The sequence below is a fragment of the Melozone crissalis genome, unplaced genomic scaffold (assembly GCF_028551555.1).
Source record: "Melozone crissalis strain CALT ecotype California unplaced genomic scaffold, PUWL_Pcris_2 ptg000032l_1, whole genome shotgun sequence".
Taxonomy (NCBI): Eukaryota; Metazoa; Chordata; class Aves; order Passeriformes; family Passerellidae; genus Melozone; species Melozone crissalis.
In genome coordinates this window covers 1,791,249-1,812,579 of record NW_026535810.1, presented here as the reverse complement: position 1 = coordinate 1,812,579, position 21,331 = coordinate 1,791,249, and the positions used below count along the sequence as shown (strand labels likewise).

The 21,331-nt window shown below is 46.9% G+C and overlaps 1 protein-coding gene across 2 annotated transcripts in view; it reads left to right on the top strand.

The window, feature by feature from the left end:
• The first annotated feature begins 254 nt into the window (after positions 1–254).
• The window catches only part of ACLY (ATP citrate lyase), a 28,032-nt gene continuing 6,955 nt past the window's right edge, over positions 255–21,331 (top strand). The window contains exons 1-14 of one of the 2 annotated variants that reach the window (XM_054281757.1): positions 255–342; positions 5,867–6,036; positions 7,895–8,017; positions 8,982–9,044; positions 10,000–10,190; positions 11,107–11,186; positions 11,632–11,762; positions 13,400–13,518; positions 13,984–14,120; positions 14,517–14,578; positions 14,750–14,867; positions 15,919–16,073; positions 16,931–17,021; positions 19,223–19,364. In XM_054281757.1, the coding sequence (XP_054137732.1) occupies positions 5,878–6,036; positions 7,895–8,017; positions 8,982–9,044; positions 10,000–10,190; positions 11,107–11,186; positions 11,632–11,762; positions 13,400–13,518; positions 13,984–14,120; positions 14,517–14,578; positions 14,750–14,867; positions 15,919–16,073; positions 16,931–17,021; positions 19,223–19,364 (1,571 nt within the window). In that variant the 5' untranslated portion in view covers positions 255–342; positions 5,867–5,877. Of the gene's footprint in view, positions 343–5,866; positions 6,037–7,894; positions 8,018–8,981; positions 9,045–9,999; positions 10,191–11,106; positions 11,187–11,631; positions 11,767–13,399; positions 13,519–13,983; positions 14,121–14,516; positions 14,579–14,749; positions 14,868–15,918; positions 16,074–16,930; positions 17,022–19,222; positions 19,365–21,331 lie in introns of both variants that reach the window. The other variant, XM_054281758.1, reaches the window with a different exon arrangement.

Here is a 21,331-nt window from a genome sequence, read left to right as displayed (position 1 = left end):
GCGGGCCTGTTGACGTCATCGCCGCCGGTTACGTCAGCGGCGGCGGGTCCGGCGTGGGGGGTCACGGCCGCGGGCTCCGCCGAGGGCGGGGCGAGGGTGCCGGAACTACGACTCCCACAAGACCGCGCGGCCGCACCCCACGGGCGGTGGCCAATGGGTGCGCGGCGAGCGCTCAGGCAACGTGCACGTGGTAGCGGCGGAGGCCAATGGGCGGCGGCGGCGGCCGTAGCCCGATGGGCCGGGGAGGCCGCGCTCCGCGAACAAAAGGCGGCGGCGGCGGCGCGAGCGGGGCCGGAGTGGCAGCGGAGTGGAGCGGGGCGGGAGCGGCCGAGCGGGGCCCAGGTGAGTGCCGGGGCGGCTGCGGTGCCGGGCTCCGCCTGGCACGTGGCGCGGCCCCTCCGCCAGTGGCGCCCACGCGTCTGAGGAGGCGGGAGCCGCGCTGGCTCTGGCCGGCCGCGGCCCCCGTGGCTGGCGGTGCGGGCGGGCGGGCGGGCGGGCACCGGGAGCGGCCCGCGGGCTGAGGGCGCGCCGCGGGCTTGCTCGAGTGGCGGGTGTGCGGTGCTGGCCCTGACCTTGCGGGGGCTCCATCAGCCGTGCTGATGCCCCGCTCGGGGCGCGGTGGCCGGGGCGGCTCCGGGGCACGGCCGGTGTGCGGTGGTGACAGCGCGGAGATATCCATGGGGCTGGGAAAGGGTTTTCCCCTTTTTTTCCCCTCTGGTCTAAGGGGGCCTTGGCTAAAGCGCTTTCCTCTCCTGCCATGAGGAAAATCCCATCGGTGGCACTGTCACCTTCCAATCCACCGTCGCTTTTGGAAATCTATAAATGTTGGAGTCAGAAATTAAAAGTGCTCCTTTAGGAGCAGCCCCGCATGAGGATCGCGCTGTTCCCGTGCGGGCGGCGGTGTGTGCACAGCCCGTGTGTCGCTCCCTCCCCGGAACAGCCGGCTGTGTTCCAGCTGTCCTGTTTGCTGCTTGCAAACACCTCCTGTTTGCCTTGCTGCTTTCGAAATTCTCATCCTGCTCTGCGGACTCTCCCTCCTCTCTCTGTGGAGCAGTTTGTTGTCTGCAGGCTGAAAGCTGAGCTGCACCCTGGCTGTCCTGTTTGGAGGTGTCTGTACTTTCTGATCCCTAAGTGGGTTTGGAGCTCAGAGTATCAGCTCTGGAAACGCTGGGGCTGTAGAGACTCCAGATTCCCTGCTCACAACTGTGTGTATGAATTCCATCCTTCAGAGTGCACTTGTTGGATGAGATCCCCACCAGTCCCCTCTGACAGGGTTTGTGCAGTGTGGTTTCCAGTGCTGCTACCCAAACCCCGTTGGGTGTCCTGCATGTGGGACTGTGCAGCTCTCCCCAGGTATCAGGGCTATTCCAGCACTGCCTGAGGTGGTTCCCAAGCAAGGACAGCCACATTTGGACGTCTTGCCCAGCCACAGTGGCCAGGGAGCCCTTTACTGCTGTACATTCTGCAAGTGATTTAAGGAATAAGCTTGTTAAGGAGCCCTAAGGCTGCAGAATGAGATGATCTTCAATGACAGGATTCCCAAATTCCCCCCCTGTGGCACCCACCAGGTCTCTGTTGGCCACATGTAACCAGTCCATGCTCCCTACTCCTGCCTGGCTGTGGTGTTCCTCTCAGAGGTTCTGTGTGTTCAGGAGCCTCCCCCAGAGCTGGGCATGCAGCACCTGTTTGCATCACCCCACAGAGCATTTCCCAACCCCAGCTGGGGGACCATGACCTCACGTTGGCTGGAGCTCTGAGCCCTCACCATCCTCTGATGAAACACACGGGTCTGCCAGGTGGGAGCTGATGTAACTTTTCACGCTGCCATGGGCTGAAAATACTGGCTTGGCTTGAACTGTGTTAATAAATTACCTGGAATGGAGGGGAGAGGCTGCTTTATGGCGTGGGTTTGTTGACACAGTTCTTGGGAGAGTGGGCGTCGAGCCTTCTGCAGAGGGAGTCCTTTCCTCCTGGCCTGAAGTGTTGTTCTGGTACAGCTGGAGCTCAGCACCCATCCAGATCTCAGAGAACTCCATGTGGGAGCACAGATTGGCAAAGCTGAGTTACACCTCTTCTTGTGGTTAGAAGAAAAACAAACTAAATCAATGTCTGTGATGCTTTTTCTCCCCTCGCAGAGCAGACGGTGTCACACTGAGCAGTGCCACATCACTGATCTCATGGGAGTCAGGGAAACCACCTGAGTTCTGTGTCAGGAATGCCTCCCTGTTTCTCCAGCTGTGTTTCCTTTGGATTTTTTGGGTGCACCCTTCAGCTGGTTGCTGATATATTGGTACAGATACATCAGTTGTGACACAACATCCAGCTCCAGGACTCTTACCTGCCTTGCCACCATCCCGCTGATTTCTCTGTCAATACACTCAGGAAACTCTCCTCAAGCCTCAACTTATTTGTATATATTTGACAGGTGATGTTTTGAGGGAATAAGTGCTGCTGAGCTCCTGAAAATATGATCTAATTCACGTCTCTTACTTGCTAGCAAAAGCTGGAATTCAGTTCTTTTTGAATCAGTGGGTGTGAGTGATGAGAGAAAGGTCTCCAAGGTGTTGCAGGGAAGCTGTTGGTGTTGGAGCCTCACTAAATGAACACAAATCATTCATGGAAATCTGTGGCACTGGTCCTGCTCACATGAATCTGCCCTTGTTTGTGGTGGGTGCAAGGCCTGGGGCTTGAAATGCTGAGAAAATTTCAGATCAGTCTTGGCTAATGAATGCTGAACAGAGCAGTAGAAGAGAATGTTGTTATCACACAGCTTGTGTTTTGGGCAGAGAAAAGGACATTTTTCCCTGAGTTTACCTTCAGAGGTGCAGCCTCTGCTCTCCCCAGCACTGCAGGTGCTAAACATGACTGAAAATAAGATTAATTCTGACAGATGAGAGTTTGAACCTGTCTCTTTGCTGGGGAACTGGGGAGACTGAGTTCCTCTGTAGTGACATGAGCTGTGCCCCGTTCTGTTTGGTGTTAGCAGAGCAGATGCAGTGAGTTAATGAACCTGCTCTGATGGAGCTGCACAAGCACACACAGCCAGCAATTGCTGATGCCCTATGGATTATTTTCCTGCTGATCTCTCTTAGCTTACCAGTTCAGCAGACTGAAGCATTTGCTTTGTGCTCTCTGTCCCACGAGAAAGGCAGGGTTAGAACAGTGGAAAAACTGAGTGAGGGGGGTGATTAAAGACTTGCTAATATTTAGGAAATGTGAAACTCGGGCGGATAAGGTCAGAACAGCCTCATTCCTGCTGTTCTGTTGCCATGGCACAAGGATGTTATTATTCATCTACTGCTATTGTAAGAATTCTGTAGTTTCCTTTCTTTACCCCAGTAGTGTTACTGCAAAAATGAGGTGATGGAGTTGTGAGGGAAAGCAGGGGAACAGCAGAATGGAGCAACATTAAAAAGACCAGAAATGGTTCTTTCTGGGAGGGGAATGGCTCAAATTTAAGGAATCCCATGCATTTCACTTGTTCCCACTGAGGCTTTTTTATAGGACTACTCTTAATAAGACCTGAGGAACAGCCTGGCTCCAGTGTCCTGCAACTGCAGGGTATTCATTGGCATAACCAGCATCAGCCTGAGTGGTTTCATTTGTAATTGTGGGCTGAAATTCTGCAGTGCTGTTCAGAGGCTCTGTGACACCCTGGAGAAATGACAAATACTAAGAAGTGCATATTTCTTAGAGAAATATGTTTGCCATTTTCTTTCACCCATCTGCTTGTGCTGCAGTGAGATGTGACGCTGTTTCTCTGGGACAGGCCCTGAGCAAATTGTGGGATTGATGGATTTTGAAGCAGGAATATTGCAGCTCCCTCCCAGGCAGAGCAAATGGTGGCTGCAGGTATTGTGGGAGCTGGTTTGCTCTCAGAAATAGCTCTGCTCAAATTCCAGTGGGAAGTTTTGGGCTCTGCAGTACAGATGAGGGGTGTGTGTGCAGTCAGGCTGGGCAGTGCTGTGGTGCCTGTGGGAATGTGTCTGTCTTTTGGGGTTTGGTGTCCTCTGGCTGCTCACAAGAGCTCCTCTCTTGTCAGGCCACCTTGGGGCTAACAAAACTAACAGGGGCTGTTTCAGCAGGCACCTGGGACAAGATTTCTAGTGGCAGGATGGGGGTTGAGGCTGATGAAAGATGGGGTGCTGCAGGAGAGTTGCCCGATCCTGTTTTGAAATGGGATTAAATTGGAAGCTGTGCTGCAATCCCGTTCAGGTTTTACATCAGAGCTCTTTGAAAGTGGGCCTGCAGTTCTTTGTCTTTTGCTTTTTGTTGATTTTTAACCCTTTAAATTGCATTTGAAAAGGTGGCAGTGGCAAGGTTGATCCTTGAGCACAGTTATCAGCTTTCAGTCATAGCATTTAGCCTGACCTATTTGGTTTTGGAAGCTCAGGGAATGCAGCCTGCCTCCAACCATGGAGTAGGAGTTGGGATGGACCCACCTCCTCCTTTCTGCTCTGGGGAGAAAGGTTCTTTATTTCTAATTATGGCTAGTTAATCACTGCCTTTTCTGTGTTTGCTTGTAGGATGAATAGCCCAGCTGATTACTAATGGTTATTACCCAGAGGGCAGCACAAGAAATAACTGGAATTTATTAACTATTTCTCTCTGTGGGTCTGCAGTGGGGTATGTGATTTTTGAGGGCAGGTAGTCTTAATGAGCAGTTCTAGTATTTGGCTGTCCAGGTGTTTAGATGGAATCTGAATTCCTCTTTTTTTGCTCCTTTGCTTTGCAGCTCTCCAGAATCCATCCCAAGGATACTTTTGCCTTGAGAAAAGGGAAGGAAATTTTTAAGAAAATACCTCCTAGTAGTCCTTTAGGTGAACTTTTAATAAATTGGGATACTAATGAGGGAATGAAGGATCTAGATAAAATAAAAATGATAAGATACTGTACAAAACAACACTGGCAGTGCTTGGGGAACAGTGACATGACCCCAGTCACTCAAAATTCAGGAGGAGCTGCTGCTTGAGCCTCCCTGTCAGCAGTGTGACCCCCAGACACACCAAACCTGCTGGCTGGTCACAGCACTCAGTTCTGATGTGTGACACATCAGACAGGGTCACTGGGATGAGGTATTCTTTTAAAAAAGTGTTTATGGCAGCCAAAAATAAATGGATCTTTGACACCTTATCAAAAAGAATAGTTGCACTCTTGAGGCCAGAAATTATTTGCTTGCATCAGTTTGGAATATGCTCGAAAAGAGAAGAAAACCATCCACAGGAAAGGGACTGAACTAAGGATTTTTCTTTAAAAACTAACCCCAAAACCAAAACAAGCTGTCGAAACTTAATCTTTGTTGTTGTCTTGAGCATCTTATTTTGTCAGATGTAAAGCTCTTTCCAAGCAACCTGGTTCTGAAACAAAAAATGGTGATGTAAACCTATTCTAGTTTTGGTAATCCTGGCAGTGTTTTCTTTTCCCTTTGGAAAAGGGATGGGGATTGCTGACATGCCCACAGCCAGGCTTGGCTGGGAATATGGGATGCCTTAGAGAAGTGAGTAGGAGGGAGGGATCCCTCCCTGGAAATGCACCAGGAAATGGGGTAGGTGGGTTACACTGGGGCAATCCTGGGGTGCTGTGACGCTGGGGAGAGCTGGATGGGAGGGGATGCTCCAAGCTGTGGCTTTGGGAAAGGCTTGGTGGTGCCTGGCACAAGCTGCAGGGATTCTGCCTTTCCCTGCAGACAGGGCTGGATGAAAACAGTGTGCATGGCAGGGGAGGAGTTTTAAGCACAGTGAGGAATTCTTGCTTGTCAGGGGAGTTTTATGATCTTACATATAATTGCTTTGCCTTGGGTTTGTGTTGAGCTAAGTGATGCAGGGCTCTATTCCTGATGGATTTTTGCTTTTTTTCCCCCATCCAGACTAAGCAGCCATGTCAGCCAAAGCCATCTCAGAGCAGACAGGGAAGGAGTTCTTGTACAAGTACATCTGCACGTCCTCTGCCATCCAGAACCGCTTCAAGTATGCCCGGGTGACGCCAGCCACGGACTGGGCACGGCTCACCCAGGACCACCCCTGGCTCCTGAGCGAGGTAAGGGCAGGGACAGCAGGGTCTGCCCTCCTGCAGCCCCTGAGCACTGCTCCACACCCTTCCTGAAGGACCAGCTGCGATATGGTTTTCTTTGAGTTCGGTCTCAGAAGAACTTGGAGATATATTTTGCACCCAAGATAGCTCAGCTACCTTATCCTGCTGCTTTTATGCCTTCTGTTATTTTGCCTTTCATTAAAATCTTTTTGTTTCCAAGCCTTTTTTTGAATATAAACAAATAAAAACCAATCTAGGTGCGAGAGGTTATTGTTCCTGGTAAAAAACCTCACAAAATCCATTAGTTTCTTTGTTCTCTTCTTTTTCTAATAAATTGCTCAGGTGAAACTTTTTGACTCCTGACTAATTAGCTGTCCTTAAGTTTAAGGTGAAGTCCCCCAAGTCCTATAAAATACCTTTTCACCTCACTGAAGAGAGAAACTTCTGGGCTTATTTCCTTTTTAAGGGGATAAAGGATAGTTTTGTCACTCCATCAACAAAAAGCACATTCCTATAACCAGTCACTGCTGCTGCTCTGCTTCAGTCACTCCCAAGCCTGATGAAGAAACAAATCTTGGTTCAAAGTTCAGTATCACCTCATGGGGGGCTGATTATTCATTTTAAGACTGAAATACAGGAGCAGAGATAGCTGTGAAGCAGTTGCTCATAACTGTAAAGAAGGTTGATTCAGAGATGTCAGTCCCTATTCTCAAAGCTTTGCTCTCTGAAATGAGGGAGTACTCTCCCCATGTCAAGTTAGGACACTGCTTTTCTTGAATCCAAGCAAAATGTCAGGGAAAACTTCATTTTTTAAATGCTTTAGTGCAAAATCATTCATCTCTGTATCTCATATCCTCACACTTGCTGTAGAGAAAACATTCCCAGAGCTCTTTTTTATTAGCTGTCCAAGCTGGCTCCCTCCCAGTGGTTAATATAATTAAGTCATTGGCTGCAGAACACGAATGTCTCATAGTCCTTGACTGACTGACTGATAAAAGCCCTGCACTAATTAGATGTTCCATGCTCAAGTGCCTGAATGAACTGCAGGAGGAGATCAGCAGTGCTTCTGAAAGCCTTGCAGGGAGCCAGAAGGGAGCAAGGTTGTTTTTGGACCTTTAAGGCAGGTTCTGTAAGGCTGGAAAGGGCTTCAGGTCCAGCAGCAAGACCATGCTCAGTGTCCTTTACTGCAGCACAGTGTGTTCTGACTCTTAGGTTGCTGAAGTTCCCAGACATATCAGTGGTACAGGAGAATGACAACCAGTTCTAGTTTGGCTCTTTAAAAGGATATTTGCAAGCTGGAGATGTGTGTAACCCAGGAGCAGCTGTCCATGGGTATCTTATAAAGAGCCACAGTCAGTTGGCTGAAATGTGCATGACCCTGGCCCTAGCAGGAGCTCTTATTTTAATTTTTGTGAGCAGCTGTCTATGTCTGTTATGACTTTTATTGGGTTTTTTCATCAAAAAAAAGGCAGAACAAGCTGTTACCTCAGCCTCTGATGTCTGCTTGCAGCTGAGTAGAAACAAGGCAGCTTTTCTCAAAGTACAGCATAAGAAAACCCAAACTTGCAGGCATACTGTACCAGAAGATGGATTTACCAAGATTAAAAGAATTTTACTAGGATGGGTGCTGTGCAGAACTGATTTAAGTTTTTACTTCACTATTTACAGAAAGTACAGCATAAGAAAACACAAACTTGCAGGCGTATTGTACCAGGAGCTGGATTTGCCAAGATTAAAGGAATTTTACTAGGATGGGTGCTGTGCAGAACTGATTTAAATTTTTAATTCACTATTTGCAGAGAACCCTGGACCAAAGTCACTTTCTAATGCTTCTTCCTTTAACTCTCTTGCCCAACCTGTGCAGCGTTTGGTGGTGAAGCCAGACCAGCTCATTAAGAGACGTGGGAAGCTGGGGCTGGTTGGGATTAACCTCACCCTGGATCAGGTCAAGGCTTGGCTCAAGCAGCGCCTGGGCCAGGAAACCACGGTGAGTGAGCCGCAAAAGTGGCTTCATTTTTGTTCCCAGGACAGGGAAAAAAGCCTTAAAATCCTCTCCTGCCGCCAGCCCATGTGTTTTAGTTGATTGAGTGTTACTTCAGGCCTTTATTTTAATTCAGTGCTGCTATATATTTATTTTCCTGGGAATGACAGTGCAGTGCTAATGATAATGAAGTGCCTGCCATGCCTGCTGCTGTGTGTTGGGAGCTGATGGAGTTGTGCTGCCTGAAGGAATTTATGCTTTTGGCCCTGCTGGGGTTGATTTGGCTCTGGCTCTGAGCTGGTGCAGCAGGAATTGGGAAACAGCAGGAGCAGCTCTGTGAGTGCTCCCCGTTGGGAAAACCATGGGTGTGGAAATTACTCCTTTAGCACAACAACAACCATATCAAAAGCAAGGTCTGGGCCACAGACTAGGGACTATTGGTGTCCTCAGAAGCAGGGAGTGTCCTCCAGTGTCTCTTGGGTTTGGAGATCAGTGCCTGCACAAAACAGTTCCTGAACTCATAAGAAGAGACTAAAGGATTTTCCTGCTCTTCTGTGCTCCCTGATACCATTTCAGGGTGAACACTGCTCTGAGGCCTCTGCTCCTGCCACTAGCTGAGGAATTCCTCACTTCTGAGTTTTCCACTACTCCTGGAGCCTCTCAAGCCTTTGTGCCTCACTGTGCTGAGCAGGGGCCAGTGACAGAGCTGGCTCTGGGACAGGAGAGGAGAGCAGCTGTCCTGGTGTAATTCTGATCCCCCTCTGCCCTGTTAGGACTGGGAAAGGTGACCATCTCCTGTAACCAGATATTCTGAATGCTGTGCTGGACAGGGAGCAGTGGTTCCCCAGCAGGCACAGTGGAAAGGGATCAGTTTTAGACCAGTGCTGATTAATTCTCAAAGCTTTCCTCATGCTGTCACAAATGTGCTGGACAAGTGGTTATGGGTGTTTATCTTGTTTTCTGTCCCCAGATTGCTAATGCCAAGGGAATCCTGAAGAACTTTCTGATTGAACCCTTTGTCCCTCACAAGCAGGTTAGTACAGCATTAAAGGAGGATTTTAAATCTCTTTGGGCTTCATGCTTAGCTGGATTGCTACAGTGGAGAAAGCAGAAGTTTGGGAGTGTGCTGTTGAGCTGACAGTGTTGCTGCACTCCCTGGGCAAAAACATCTTCTGTATTTCCACACTGAAATTTTAAGTAGAAAATAAATTCATACATTTTCATATTCCTTATAATTTTTAATCAGTTTGCCAATGCAGTGAAAACTCCTAAGAGAGCACATCATAGCAAGGCCACTACAAAACAAATTAAACTGCAATTATCACAAAAGAAGGGTCTGCCAGACGCTTCTGCACACAGATCTTTTTGTTAATAATGGTCTTTACTGAGATAATATCACTGTTTGATTTTCCTGATCCAAATAAAAATGACTGGCAAGTCTTTCTCAGTGTCAGGGCCACTCCAGCACTGCTGCTCCTTGGGTGTAGCTGCTCTGAGAGGCCCTGACAAAGGAGGAATGATGAGGAGGACTCCATTGATATCAGAAGGCTAATTAATTAGTTTATTCTATATTATACTATGTTACATTACGTCTAAACTGAATCTGCCAAGCACTCAACTCTGCACACTCTGCACAGAATCTCGTGGCTGTCAGTGACAGTCCTGACACACACACACACACCTGGCCCTGACAGGCCAAGGAAACAAACACCATCACTGTGGGTAAACAATCTCCATATTGCATTCTACTTTTGCACAAACACAGGCACAGCAAATGAGATAAGAATTGGTTTTCCTTTCTCTGATGCCCAGAGAATGTGAAACCCAGAAATACTCTCGGGAAGAATTGTGCCTTGCTTTTCTCTGTGAGGAGAAACATGGGGCTACACTTGAGAAGCTTGACTTTGGGCTCAGCTTCCCCAGTCCCAACACTGGCACAAAAGCCTCTAGGGTCCCTGCTAAATGCTTGTCCCTGCTGTGTGGCACAGGAGGAAGAGTTCTATGTGTGCATCTATGCTGCCCGTGAGGGAGACTATGTGCTCTTCCACCACGAAGGGGGTGTGGATGTGGGAGATGTGGATGCCAAGGCTCAGAAGCTGCTGGTGGCCGTGGATGAGAAGCTCAGTGAATCAGATGTGAAGAAGCATCTCCTGCAGCATGCACCAGCTGACAAGAAGGAGTAAGTAGAGATGCAGTTCTGGGTAGGAGCAGCCATGCTCTCTCTTATCTCAGTGCCACATCTCCCTATTTTCTTAACTCTCACTCTCCTGCCCTTCTTGCTGGTCTCCAGAATATGCCATGCATCCTGAATTCAAGCTCTCTGACCTTATCTCAGCTGCCTGTAAAACCCAAAAATAAGATTTCCTAGTGCTGAGCCTGTACTTGGCAGCAGCACTTGTCAGCCTGCTTAGGTCTCAACCTGAGACTGGAGACATGTGCTGAATTCTGATCCTCTGTGCCAGCATAGGAGTTTCTTTTGTTTAGTGAACTGGTGATGAGATGTGGCTCTGACTGCTAATTCAGAATATCCCTTTCTCTTGCTGTGGCCTGATCTCCAAAGTTATTCTCCTGTTCTTCCCTCTGCAGGCTTATCTGTAGATCTCCAGGCTTCTGCATCTCCCTCAATTAGATGCCCATACTTAGTTAGCTTAATATGAGTCATGATTTTTCCAAACACAGCTTAATCCTTGCTGACACTGTGCAGTACTGAAGGGTGAAGGAGCCAGTTCACTGCAGCCTCCCCCTTATCACAGCTAAGGAAGCTCAGATCTGACAAAGATGGGTGTCAGCAGGGAGGCAAAGATGTGCTTCTGTCTTGTAGGGAGATAAATCAGACTGCACAGCTCTGACAGTTGTGAGCAACTGTGTCCTCAGCAGAGTTTGGTGGAGGGTGAGTCAGATGAGTCATCAAGGTCTTCCTTCCCTTGAGTCATCCATCACCCAGGCTCCATCCAGAGGAGATGAATGAGAATGAAAGAAATGGATGCCAAGTAAATTTGCAGATTGCCACTCATACCAATGAACAGAGCAGGCTGTACTTAGATTTGGCTACTTTCATTAACTTGTGTTAATTTTTTTTTCCTTTTTTTTTACAGCATCTTGGCCAGCTTCATCTGTGGCCTGTTCAACCTTTATGAAGATCTGTATTTTACGTACCTTGAGATCAATCCATTAGGTAATGAATATTTTTGGAAGCAGAACTTTCTGTTCTGAGCTACTGAAATGTGTTCTTGATCCTCCCTTTGGTTCTGTTATCCACAACAGCAGCAGGTGCCATGTGCAGTAGTACGGAAGTGGCAGTGATCTGTCTTTGAGCTGTTCATTCAGTGAATTAAAAATGAGGAAATGAAAAATTCCCTTGAAAGGAATGTCAAGGCAGAACTGAATAATGTAAAAATTGCACTTTAGAACAAAATAACCCATGAGACAGAGCTGGACCATGGCCACAGTTACTGGTTAATTCCTCAGGGAACTTGCTGGGGCTGGTCAATACTGCCCAGTGCCAGGGGAAACAGCAGTTTCCAATTTTGCAATGATGCCTGTGTGGTTCCAGCTGCTGGAGTAGATCTGTAATGTGTCTCTGTACAACCCAGAGCTAACTGTGGTGTTTTTCCCTGCAGTGGTCACCAAGGATGGTGTTTACATCCTTGATCTGGCTGCAAAGATCGACGCCACGGCTGACTACATCTGCAAAGTGAAGTGGGGGGATGTGGAGTTCCCCCCTCCTTTTGGCAGGGAAGCTTACCCTGAGGCAAGTGACAGCTGAATTCCTTCACTGTGCCATGAATTTACCATTGCTTGTATGCCCTGTACCACCAAAGGGGCATCAGGGACAGACAAAGGTGATACAGAGACTCCATCATAAAAAGGGACTTTATTATTAGAAATCAACAGTTCTTATATAAACAATGGTGGACCTAAGACCTGGTTGGCCTTTAGGAATCTTCTCTCACCTATTGGTCAAGAAGGGACAACTCCTTCTTGTAAACATCTCTGACAAACAGAGATTGCCTGCCAGGTGCAGAGGTTGAGATAATAATTGTTTTCATTCTTTCTCTGAGCTTTCTCACAGCTTCCCACAAAAATCCTGGGAGGGAGCTGTGTCTCTCTCTGTTCAGAGGATATGTGACTGCCACCTCCATGGCATTGCTGTTTCCAGTGGTTTTGTTGTTGTGTCTCAGCCCCCTTGGCTGTGCTGTCCATGATAACCTCTGTGTGGGTAACTGCAGTCCTAGGGCTGCTCAGAATCACACTCTGAACTGGAGCTGCTTCCCAGCTCTGTTTGGTCAATTCTTTAATTCAGAATGGACTTTTTTTTTAATGGAGGCTGATATTTAACTTCCATCAGCTGTGTGCCAGAGCTCTGTGCCTGTGCAGAGCTTCCTTTTGTGCTTCCTGCCCACGTTGCTGCCCTCAGCATCACTGTTTTCTTCTTGGAGCAGTGGTTACTGGGAGCTGACACTCCCTCAGAGCAGCAGCTGTGTGCCTATGCTGCATCCAAGGGTGAGCCCAGAGAAAATAATCCCCATTTCTGGAACTTTTATAAGTAAGAAGATGTTAATACACCCATTTTTCCAAAAAGTGAGGACAATTTACAATGAGCACTTTATTTTAAAGCTGGCAGTGCCTGTTCCCTCCCCAAATTCCCTGGGTCTGTACTGCTGGATGCACAAGCATTGCTCCAGACAGGTCCCAGCAGCTTCAGAGGCTGTTGGAAGCAGAGCTCTCTCCTTAATTATTCTGTTACTTATTTAAGGGGTCTGTTCTTCTCTCTCCAAAATGATTTCTGTCCTGACTTTTTCATTTTAATCATTATAATTATGCTTCAGTCGGAAGGTTTTTGTACTGTGGCCAGGAAATCCATTTAGCTGTTCCTTTCCATGTAGCTTGCTGGATGCCAACACTCAACTCAGTTTGCTCTTAAAAGGATTAGTTCAGATTTTGTCTCTGAATCATCCCTCTCTGAGTCCCTGGAAGGTTGTTATGGCAGAGTCTTTGCTGGGAATGTTAATGAACTCTGATGAAGTGCTGCTGGCACACTGGGCTGCAGGGGCACCACGTTGAGCCAAATCACAGCTCTCAGTGATTTTGTTCCTGGCCCCAGCACAGCCAGAGTGGGCACCATGGGTGAGATGATCTTTAGATTCCTTCAGGTCTCAGTCTTGGATGAGGCCAGAGCAGACTTTACACTTGTGTTCAGATTTTGTGCCTGTTGTGTGATGGAGGGATGGAGCTGAGACTGACAATCCCTGACAAATGCTGAGTTTGTAGCTCTGCTGTCCCTGAGGTGTGATTGTCTGTGTGTCCAAATGCACCCAGCACTGTGAGCCCTTGGGATGGAGAAGGGGGATGCAGGAGGGAGCTGAGGTTGTGCTGCTGTCTCTGCAGGAAGCCTACATTGCTGACCTGGATGCCAAGAGTGGGGCCAGCCTGAAGCTTACCATCCTGAACCCCAAAGGCAGGATCTGGACCATGGTGGCTGGTGGTGGTGCCTCAGTGGTGTACAGGTACAGGAAGCAAGCTTTCCAGAGGGGGAGGATCTCAAGTGCTGGCAGAACATAATTGCTGCAGAAAGTAGAGTCTCCTAAAGCCATTTTTCCTGTGCTGTGGCTGTTTGGGATCTGTTCAGAATGAAGATGCTGTGCAGATTTTTCATCAGACTATGGAATTTAATTTTGCAAGGGTTAGGGTTAGATACAGTTTCTTACAGAGTTACAGTTCCTTTCTGACTCACAAAGAAACTGGCTGGAGGCTGTTGAGGGTGATAGGATTGTTGTAGTGGTCACTGAGTTTGCATCTGGGGAGCATGACAAGATTAATTGTAACTGGCACCAAGATGAGAGCAGCTTTGTGTTCAGCAGACAGCACTGTCCCTCTGAGACCCACTTCTCCAGGGATTTGGAATACTTTAGGAACTTTATAGTGACTCAAGTTATAACTAATCTCTTAAATAACTGCTTTTTTATTGTTAGTGACACCATTTGTGACCTGGGGGGTGTGAATGAACTGGCAAACTATGGGGAGTACTCAGGAGCCCCGAGTGAGCAGCAGACCTATGACTATGCTAAAACCATCCTCTCCCTCATGACCCGAGAGAAGCACCCAGAAGGTAAGGGAGATGCTGCAATTCCAAAGCTGTGAACCTGTCTGGCAGAAGAACCTGGATAAATCTGGGCTGTTACTATGCTTAGCCTTCCCTGGCAGAGCTTTCAGTGTACTTCTGCCTTCTGAACAAATCAGGGTTGGATTTCTGTCAGCTCTTGCTTCTAAGAGAGGACTTGTGGTTTTTCATGGGGCCTGAGAGATCCTTATCAGACATTCTTGCTTGGTACAAAGCTCTTATCTTGCAGGCTCTACTAAACTCAACTGCTTTAGGGTTTTTTTTTTTTCTACTAAATACAGCTGGTTACTCTGCAGCTTTGTTTGACTTTGTCCTTAACTGCTTCCTGATCTGGGAGTACTCTGCTCTTGGGATGGCTTTACTTACCTGTGCTTCTTCCCTCAGGGAAGATCCTGATTATTGGAGGCAGCATTGCAAACTTCACCAATGTAGCAGCCACCTTTAAAGTAAGTGACCAGTCTCAAACACCAGCAAACACACAATTGTCACCTTCCAGCCCTTCCTTCCAATTCCACACTTGGCTGAGGCTCATTGTTCATTTTTTCCAGAAGTTTGAGATGATGGGGCAGAGTAAATGCCTGGCTGCCTGGGTCACCTGTCCTGTGTGTTTCTTTTAGGGCATTGTGAGAGCAATTAAGGATTACCAAGGCCCTCTGAAGGAGCATGAGGTGAGGATCTTTGTACGAAGAGGAGGCCCCAACTACCAGGAAGGGCTGCGTGTCATGGGAGAAGTTGGTAAGGACCAAGCTCATCCTTAAGTTTTATTCTTGCATCTTTTTATTTCCACTGTCTTTCTGTGAGAGTTTCAGTGGTTGGTTTCTCTGGGTCTGGATTGAAGGCACTTGAGACAGTAGTTCATGTTCGGACTCAATTGTTTATTATTTCTTATCAGTAAAACAGTCTCACTGCTGTGAGTTGGGCAGCTTTTCATTAGAAGGCACAAAATGGCCAACAATCTCTTGGTACAAGGGCTTTTAAGACTGAACTATCCAATTAAGAACTGACACCTGGATTATTTTCCCTTTTAACCCAATAACTGATCCCAGTATGGACTTTTCTGCCCAATTACAAAGTGCCACCCAAACCCATGAAGAAGGAGGAAGAAGAAGAAACCCAGGACAACACCCTGTGCCCTCCATCTTGCTGCCATCCACAACACAATAAAAACCCCAAAACCTCAATTTCTCACCAAGTGACACACCTACACTGCTCTCTATAATCCATTTCCCACTTTTGTGGGTTCCAGTCTATCTTGAAGTCTGGGAAACTTTCTCCATGAATGAGGGTCAGAGTCAGAGCTCCCCTGGGGGTCAGGGCACCCCAGAGCAGACAGAGAAATATTCCCTGGGTGCCCTGGGTTTCCACAGCTTTCTTACAGAGGATCAGTAACACCAGGACATTACACCATGATCAATATGATCAATTGAAGCCAATTTATTACAAAAATCAAGCTATATTTATACTGTTTTCTATTGTTCACGCCTCAAGCTAATACACGATTGGTTAAATCCTTCTACACGCTCATTTTAATATTTTAGTTAATTTTAGTTAGTCTTTCTTCTTCATGTGTCTTGCTGTGGTTTTCTTGTCTGCCTTTGCATCCTGAACTGTCTCCTTCTTCTCCTTTTGTGTCCTTCAAGGGTACTGTGACCTTACTCAGTTTCTATGAAGGCTGCATTGTGCATATGTTGCACATCTCCATTGTCCTGCAAAAAGCCCTCAGCTCTTTCTCCTTGAGAAAGTGTTTTCCCCTGAGGATACTGACTGCTCTTGTGTCCTTCCACAGGGAAGACCACGGGGATCCCCATCCACGTGTTTGGCACGGAGACCCACATGACAGCCATCGTGGGCATGGCCCTGGGCCACCGGCCCATCCCCAACCAGCCTCCAGCTGCAGCCCACACTGCCAACTTCCTGCTCAACGCCAGCGGCAGCCCCTCGGTGAGCTCCTCCCCATGGGAGGGGACAGGCTCAGGAGCCTCCCAAAGGCTGCTGGAAAGGCATTTTGGCCACTAGTGTGTGTGTAGGATGGTTTAGGAGCTCCTCCCCCTGGGGACAGGGGACAGGGTGAAGAGCCCTGAAGGCAGCTGCCCATCCAAACAGGCTGGAAAGGCATTTTGGCCACTAGTGTATGTGTAGGAAGCTTTAGGAAAACAAATGTGGCTTTACTGGGGTAGTTTATCAGGAGAGGCCACCCCAATCTCACTTGTGCACAAAATGTGGCCCCTCAAAGCCGGCAGTGTGACTGTTGAACCTGCTGGGTGTTGTGAGGATTTCTAGGACAAGATGAGAGATGAGAATCTTGACTCCATGTTTCAGAAGGCTGATTTATTATTTGATGATATTATATTATAAGAAAATAATATAGTAAAACTATACTAAAAAAAGAGAAAGGATAGATCAGAAGGTTGGACAAGAATGATAATAAAAACCCATGACTGACCAGTGTCCTGACACAGCTGGACTGGGATTGGTTATCAAGTCAACACAATTCACATGGAACTAATCAAAGATGCACTTGTTAGTAAATAACTTCTAAACTATATTTCAAAGCAATTAATTATTATTTCTATTTCTTTTCTGAGGCTTCTCAGGAGAAAAATCCTGGCAAAGGGATTTTTCATAACGTATCACAGTAACAACCAGATCATTCAGTTTTCTGTTGCTTGACTGAAAACTCAATTTTTTGGTTTTATTTGTAGTAACCAGTGTAGCCAAAGCAAGGCCCCCTCCTCCTCTGTGCCCCAGGCCATACCTGGAGCGCTGTCCCTCACTGACTTGGCTTCTGAATCTTTCAGACTCCAGCCCCGAGCAGAACTGCCTCCTTCTCCGAGTCCAAACCAGATGGCATTGCTCCAGCCAAGAAGGCAAAACCAGCAGCTCCTCTTGGTAAGTCCAGCCCTGGCAGTGCTGCTGGCAGTGCTGTGCTGTTCCCAAGGGCAGGATGGGCATGAGACAAATGCTTTTTTTCCTGGATGTAAAGGGAAGCAGCTTTGTGGTACCTGTCTCTGTCTGGAGTGTAAAGTGGTTTAGCAGTTGTGCCATGAGCTCATCATACACACAGCAAGCCAGAGTTGCCCTGATCTGGGATGTTCAGGGACAGCACAACAAGAGGAAATACAGTGAGAGGGCTCCAGTCTCTTGCTTTTTTAACAAGGGCAAACCCCAAAGTGCTGTGGAGAGGAGAGCAGGGCTGCTGCAGCACCTGCCTGGTGCCTGGCCAGGGGCTGGCAGCAGTCAGCTCTGTCATCCCACTGCATGAGTGATTCTCTCTCCAACAGATTCAATCCCAGCCTCGAGACCTGGTTCAGGTAGGACCTGTGTGACCTGCTGAATGTGCCTGGCCTGGCTGGCAGCTGACTTTTTTTAGTTCTTAGTTTTGTTGCTGTTTTATCTCTCCAAAAGTTTGCTGTGTTTGCTGTCTGGTCCTTTCCTCCTGCCCAGCATTTTTAGCTGTCACCATGTGAATTCTCATCTGTTTTTTCAAGTGCCTCTCCACAAATACTTCCTATTTCTGGGGGAGAGAGGGCCAGGTCTCAAACAAATTTTGTTTTTTCTTCCCTTCCCCCACACAACCACCACAGAGAAGATCAGCCTGAGGCACTTAGTGAACTAAGTTCTCTTTGCTTTCCAAAAGGAGGAGTGACCAGTAACTGGTATCTTATTTCAAAGGGAAACAAAGTAGTGCAGGGGGTGCTGGTTATCAGGTGTGGAAAGTACAGAAAAGTCACAAATTAACTAAATGTTGTCTTAACAATCCAGCAAACCATTAAAGCTCAGTGAAGTTATTTTGTAGGGACTTTAAAACTCTATTGGGCTCTGTGCTGTGTGAGAATAAACTGCTGAACTGAGGCAAAGTAGAGCTTCAAGTTACCTCCCTTATCATGAGGAGGGAGAGCAGAAGGGGAATTCTTGGATTGTTGCTCTCAGACAAACATCATTGCCTCTCTGCGTCTGCGTTGTGGTGTTCCTGGGAACATACTCACAGTACCCCCCTGCAGGCACCTGCAAGATAAACAGAATTTTCAGTTCCCTAATAACAAGTCATGTTGCAGTGAATCTGAACTCTGATGTAAATTATTGGAGCCATGAAATTTGTGGTGGATTCTGATAACTAAAGAAAAAAAAAAAAGAAAAGAAAACCCAAGTATGTTGAGCTCCTTTATTTTCTTTGTTCTCCCATTCCCTGCCCTTTATTTTTTTAAGTTTTCTATCATTCTGCTATGGTGCCCTGACCAGCCTCTCATGGTTCACCCAGACTGGGCTACATGCAAATAAATACATGAAATTCCAAGTTCTCTTCAGCTTTGCATAAGAAAACTGGGAGAAATATGAAAGGCTCATGAGAGAAGAGGCAGTTTTTATTTCTGTCCTATACCAGCTCCCTCCTGTGATTCACTTGCCCATTTAGTGAACCCAAAACCTGGCTGTTGTGTTCAGAATCCAAGGAAAGGATTGCAAATTCATCTACAGTTTCTTAATTTGCCCAGTTTGGCTACTCCATCCTACAAACTCCATTTCATCTCCTGGGTTCAGTTTGGAGGTGGGGGAATTCTCATCCAGGAGCCTTTCAGCAGGCATTTGGCAAAGTTGCAGTTTGTGTCTTGCTCAAGTTTGAAGTTGGATTGGTGTGGTGTTTTCAGGGACCCCCTTGAAGGGAGGAAAGATGAATTTGACTCCATGTTCTTAGAAGGCTAATTTATTATTTTATGATTTATATTATATTAAAGAATGCTATACTGAATTATACTAAAGAATAGAGAAAGGATAATGACAGAGGGTTAAAAGATAGTAATGAAAAACTTGTGACTCTCTCTTCAGAGTCCAACACAGTTTGACCATGACTGGTTATTAAGTAAAAACAATTCACATGAAATTAATGAAACAACTACCTGTTGGATAAACAATCTTCAAACCACATTCCAAAGCAGCAAAACACAGGAGAAACAAATCAGATAATTATTATTTTCATTTTTCTCTGAGGCTTCTTAGCTTCCCAGGAGAAAATCTTAGGCAAAGAGATTTTTCAGAAAATATGACGGTGACGGATTGATTTTTGATTTTTGGTTTTTTCCCCTCTTTGTGAGCAGGTAAAGCCACAACCCTGTTCAGCCGTCACACCAAGGCCATTGTGTGGGGGATGCAGACCAGGGCTGTCCAAGGAATGCTGGACTTTGATTATATTTGCTCCAGGGATGAGCCCTCAGTGGCTGCCATGGTTTATCCCTTCACGTAAGTACCTGTGACTGTGTCACATTTCCACTTCCCTCCAGCTCTTCTGTGACCTTCCTCCTCTCTCAGTCTCTGTGGTCCTTTCCTGGGGCTCTGCCCTGGTCTCCATCCCTGCTGGAACACCTTCCCTCTGCTCCTTTCCACCCTGGGTTGGCTTTGTAGGCTGCTTTCTTCAACCATTGATTTTGGGCTGTGCTGTTCAAACAGCTTCGTGTTCACCACAGAACTGAAGTTCCACTTTTTCAAAGATGTCTGTGGTATCTGCAGGGGTCCCCAGGATGAGGTGAGAGATGAGTGAATCTGACTCCATGTTCTTAGAAGGCTAAATTATTATTTTATGTTATTATATTATAGAATGCTATACTAAAACTATACTAAAAAAGAGGATACAAACAGAAGGCTTAACAAGAATGATAATGAAAACTTGACTCCTCAGTCTGACACAGCTGATGGTGATTGGTCATTAAGTAAAAACAATTCACATGAAACCAATCAAACATGCACCTGTTGGTAAATGATTCCAAAGCAGCAAAACAGGGAGAAGCAAATGAGATAATATTGGTTTTTCTCTAAGGCTTCTCATCTTCCCAGGAGAAGAAATCCTGGCAAAGGGATTTTTCAGAAAATATGACAGTGACAGTGACAAGGTTTGGCTACCTGAGCTTTCTTTCCAGCCCCCTGGCTCAGCAAAGTCAGGCAGGCTGTGTAAGGCTTCTTCCACTCACCTGCTGTTGGCTGTGTGCTTGTCTAAGACACCTTGATTTGTGCCTGCAGCAGCAGGAATTACCCCTCCAAATATTATCCACAATCATAGCAGCTCTGCTGACAAACCAAAGCCAAACAAAATTTTAAAAAAACCAAAATCTTGTTCATATTCTTTCCAATAGCAGCAGGGATTTGTTGTTCATATTCTTTCCAATAGCAGCAATAAAATCTTGTTCATATTCTTTCCAATAGCAGCAGGAAGCCTGTGGATCCTTTGGTGGTTAGAGAGTTCCCTTGTGGTGTTGACCCTCTTTTACCCATCCCTACAGGGATGAGAAGGGCTGTGGGGTGTGCATGAGCTGTTTTATTGTTCCCCCTCAATGTGGGGATAGGGAAAATAGGGAGAAGGGAAACAGCAGCTGTTGCTTCCAGAACAGTGAGGTGGGAGCCCAGAGCCTGGCAGGAGCTTTGGTTCATTCCTGTGGTATTTACAGACATCCTGGAGAGCTGATGTCTAATCAGCCTCTGTCCTGCAGAGAATTTCTCCTCTTGACAATTAAGACCTTGTACTGTTATTCTGCAGCTCTGATGGTAATTGCAGCTCTGTAATAACTTCTCAGCAAGTGCAAACCTCGGGGTGCTGAGTGCAGGCACAGCCGTGTCCAAATGTGAGTGGCAGCCTCGGGCAGTGCTGCACTTGATTAAGGAGGAAAAAGCAACAGGGATTGAAGTTAAAGGCTACCTGTAATTATCTGATTCTGCTTGACCTTTTGGAGGGAGCCAGGCTGGCAAAACCTGGAATGTTCTGTTGTGAATGTACTGGTATGGGAGCACAGCCAGTATCCACACACTCAAATAACTGCCCAGTCAGACTTCACTGCAGTTCCAGTCAGAGCATCTACTGTGTATAAATGCCCACAGTGAAACCTTCCCAGGTGCTTCCCCTCCAGTGCCTGTGGGATGGGCAGAATTGTTGAATTTGCAGGCAGCCCTGACCTGATATGAAAATCTTGACTCCATGTTTCAGAAGGCTGATTTATTATTTTATGATATATTAAAAGAAAATGATATATTAAAACTATACTAAAAGAATAGAAGAAAGGATTTCATCAGAAGGGTTGAAAGGAAAGGAATGGAATGATGATAAAATCTTGTGAGTGATCAGAGAGTCTGAGACAGCTGGACTGTGATTGGCCATTAATTAAAACCAACCACATGAGACCAATCAAAGATGCACCTGTTGCATTCCACAGCAGCAGATA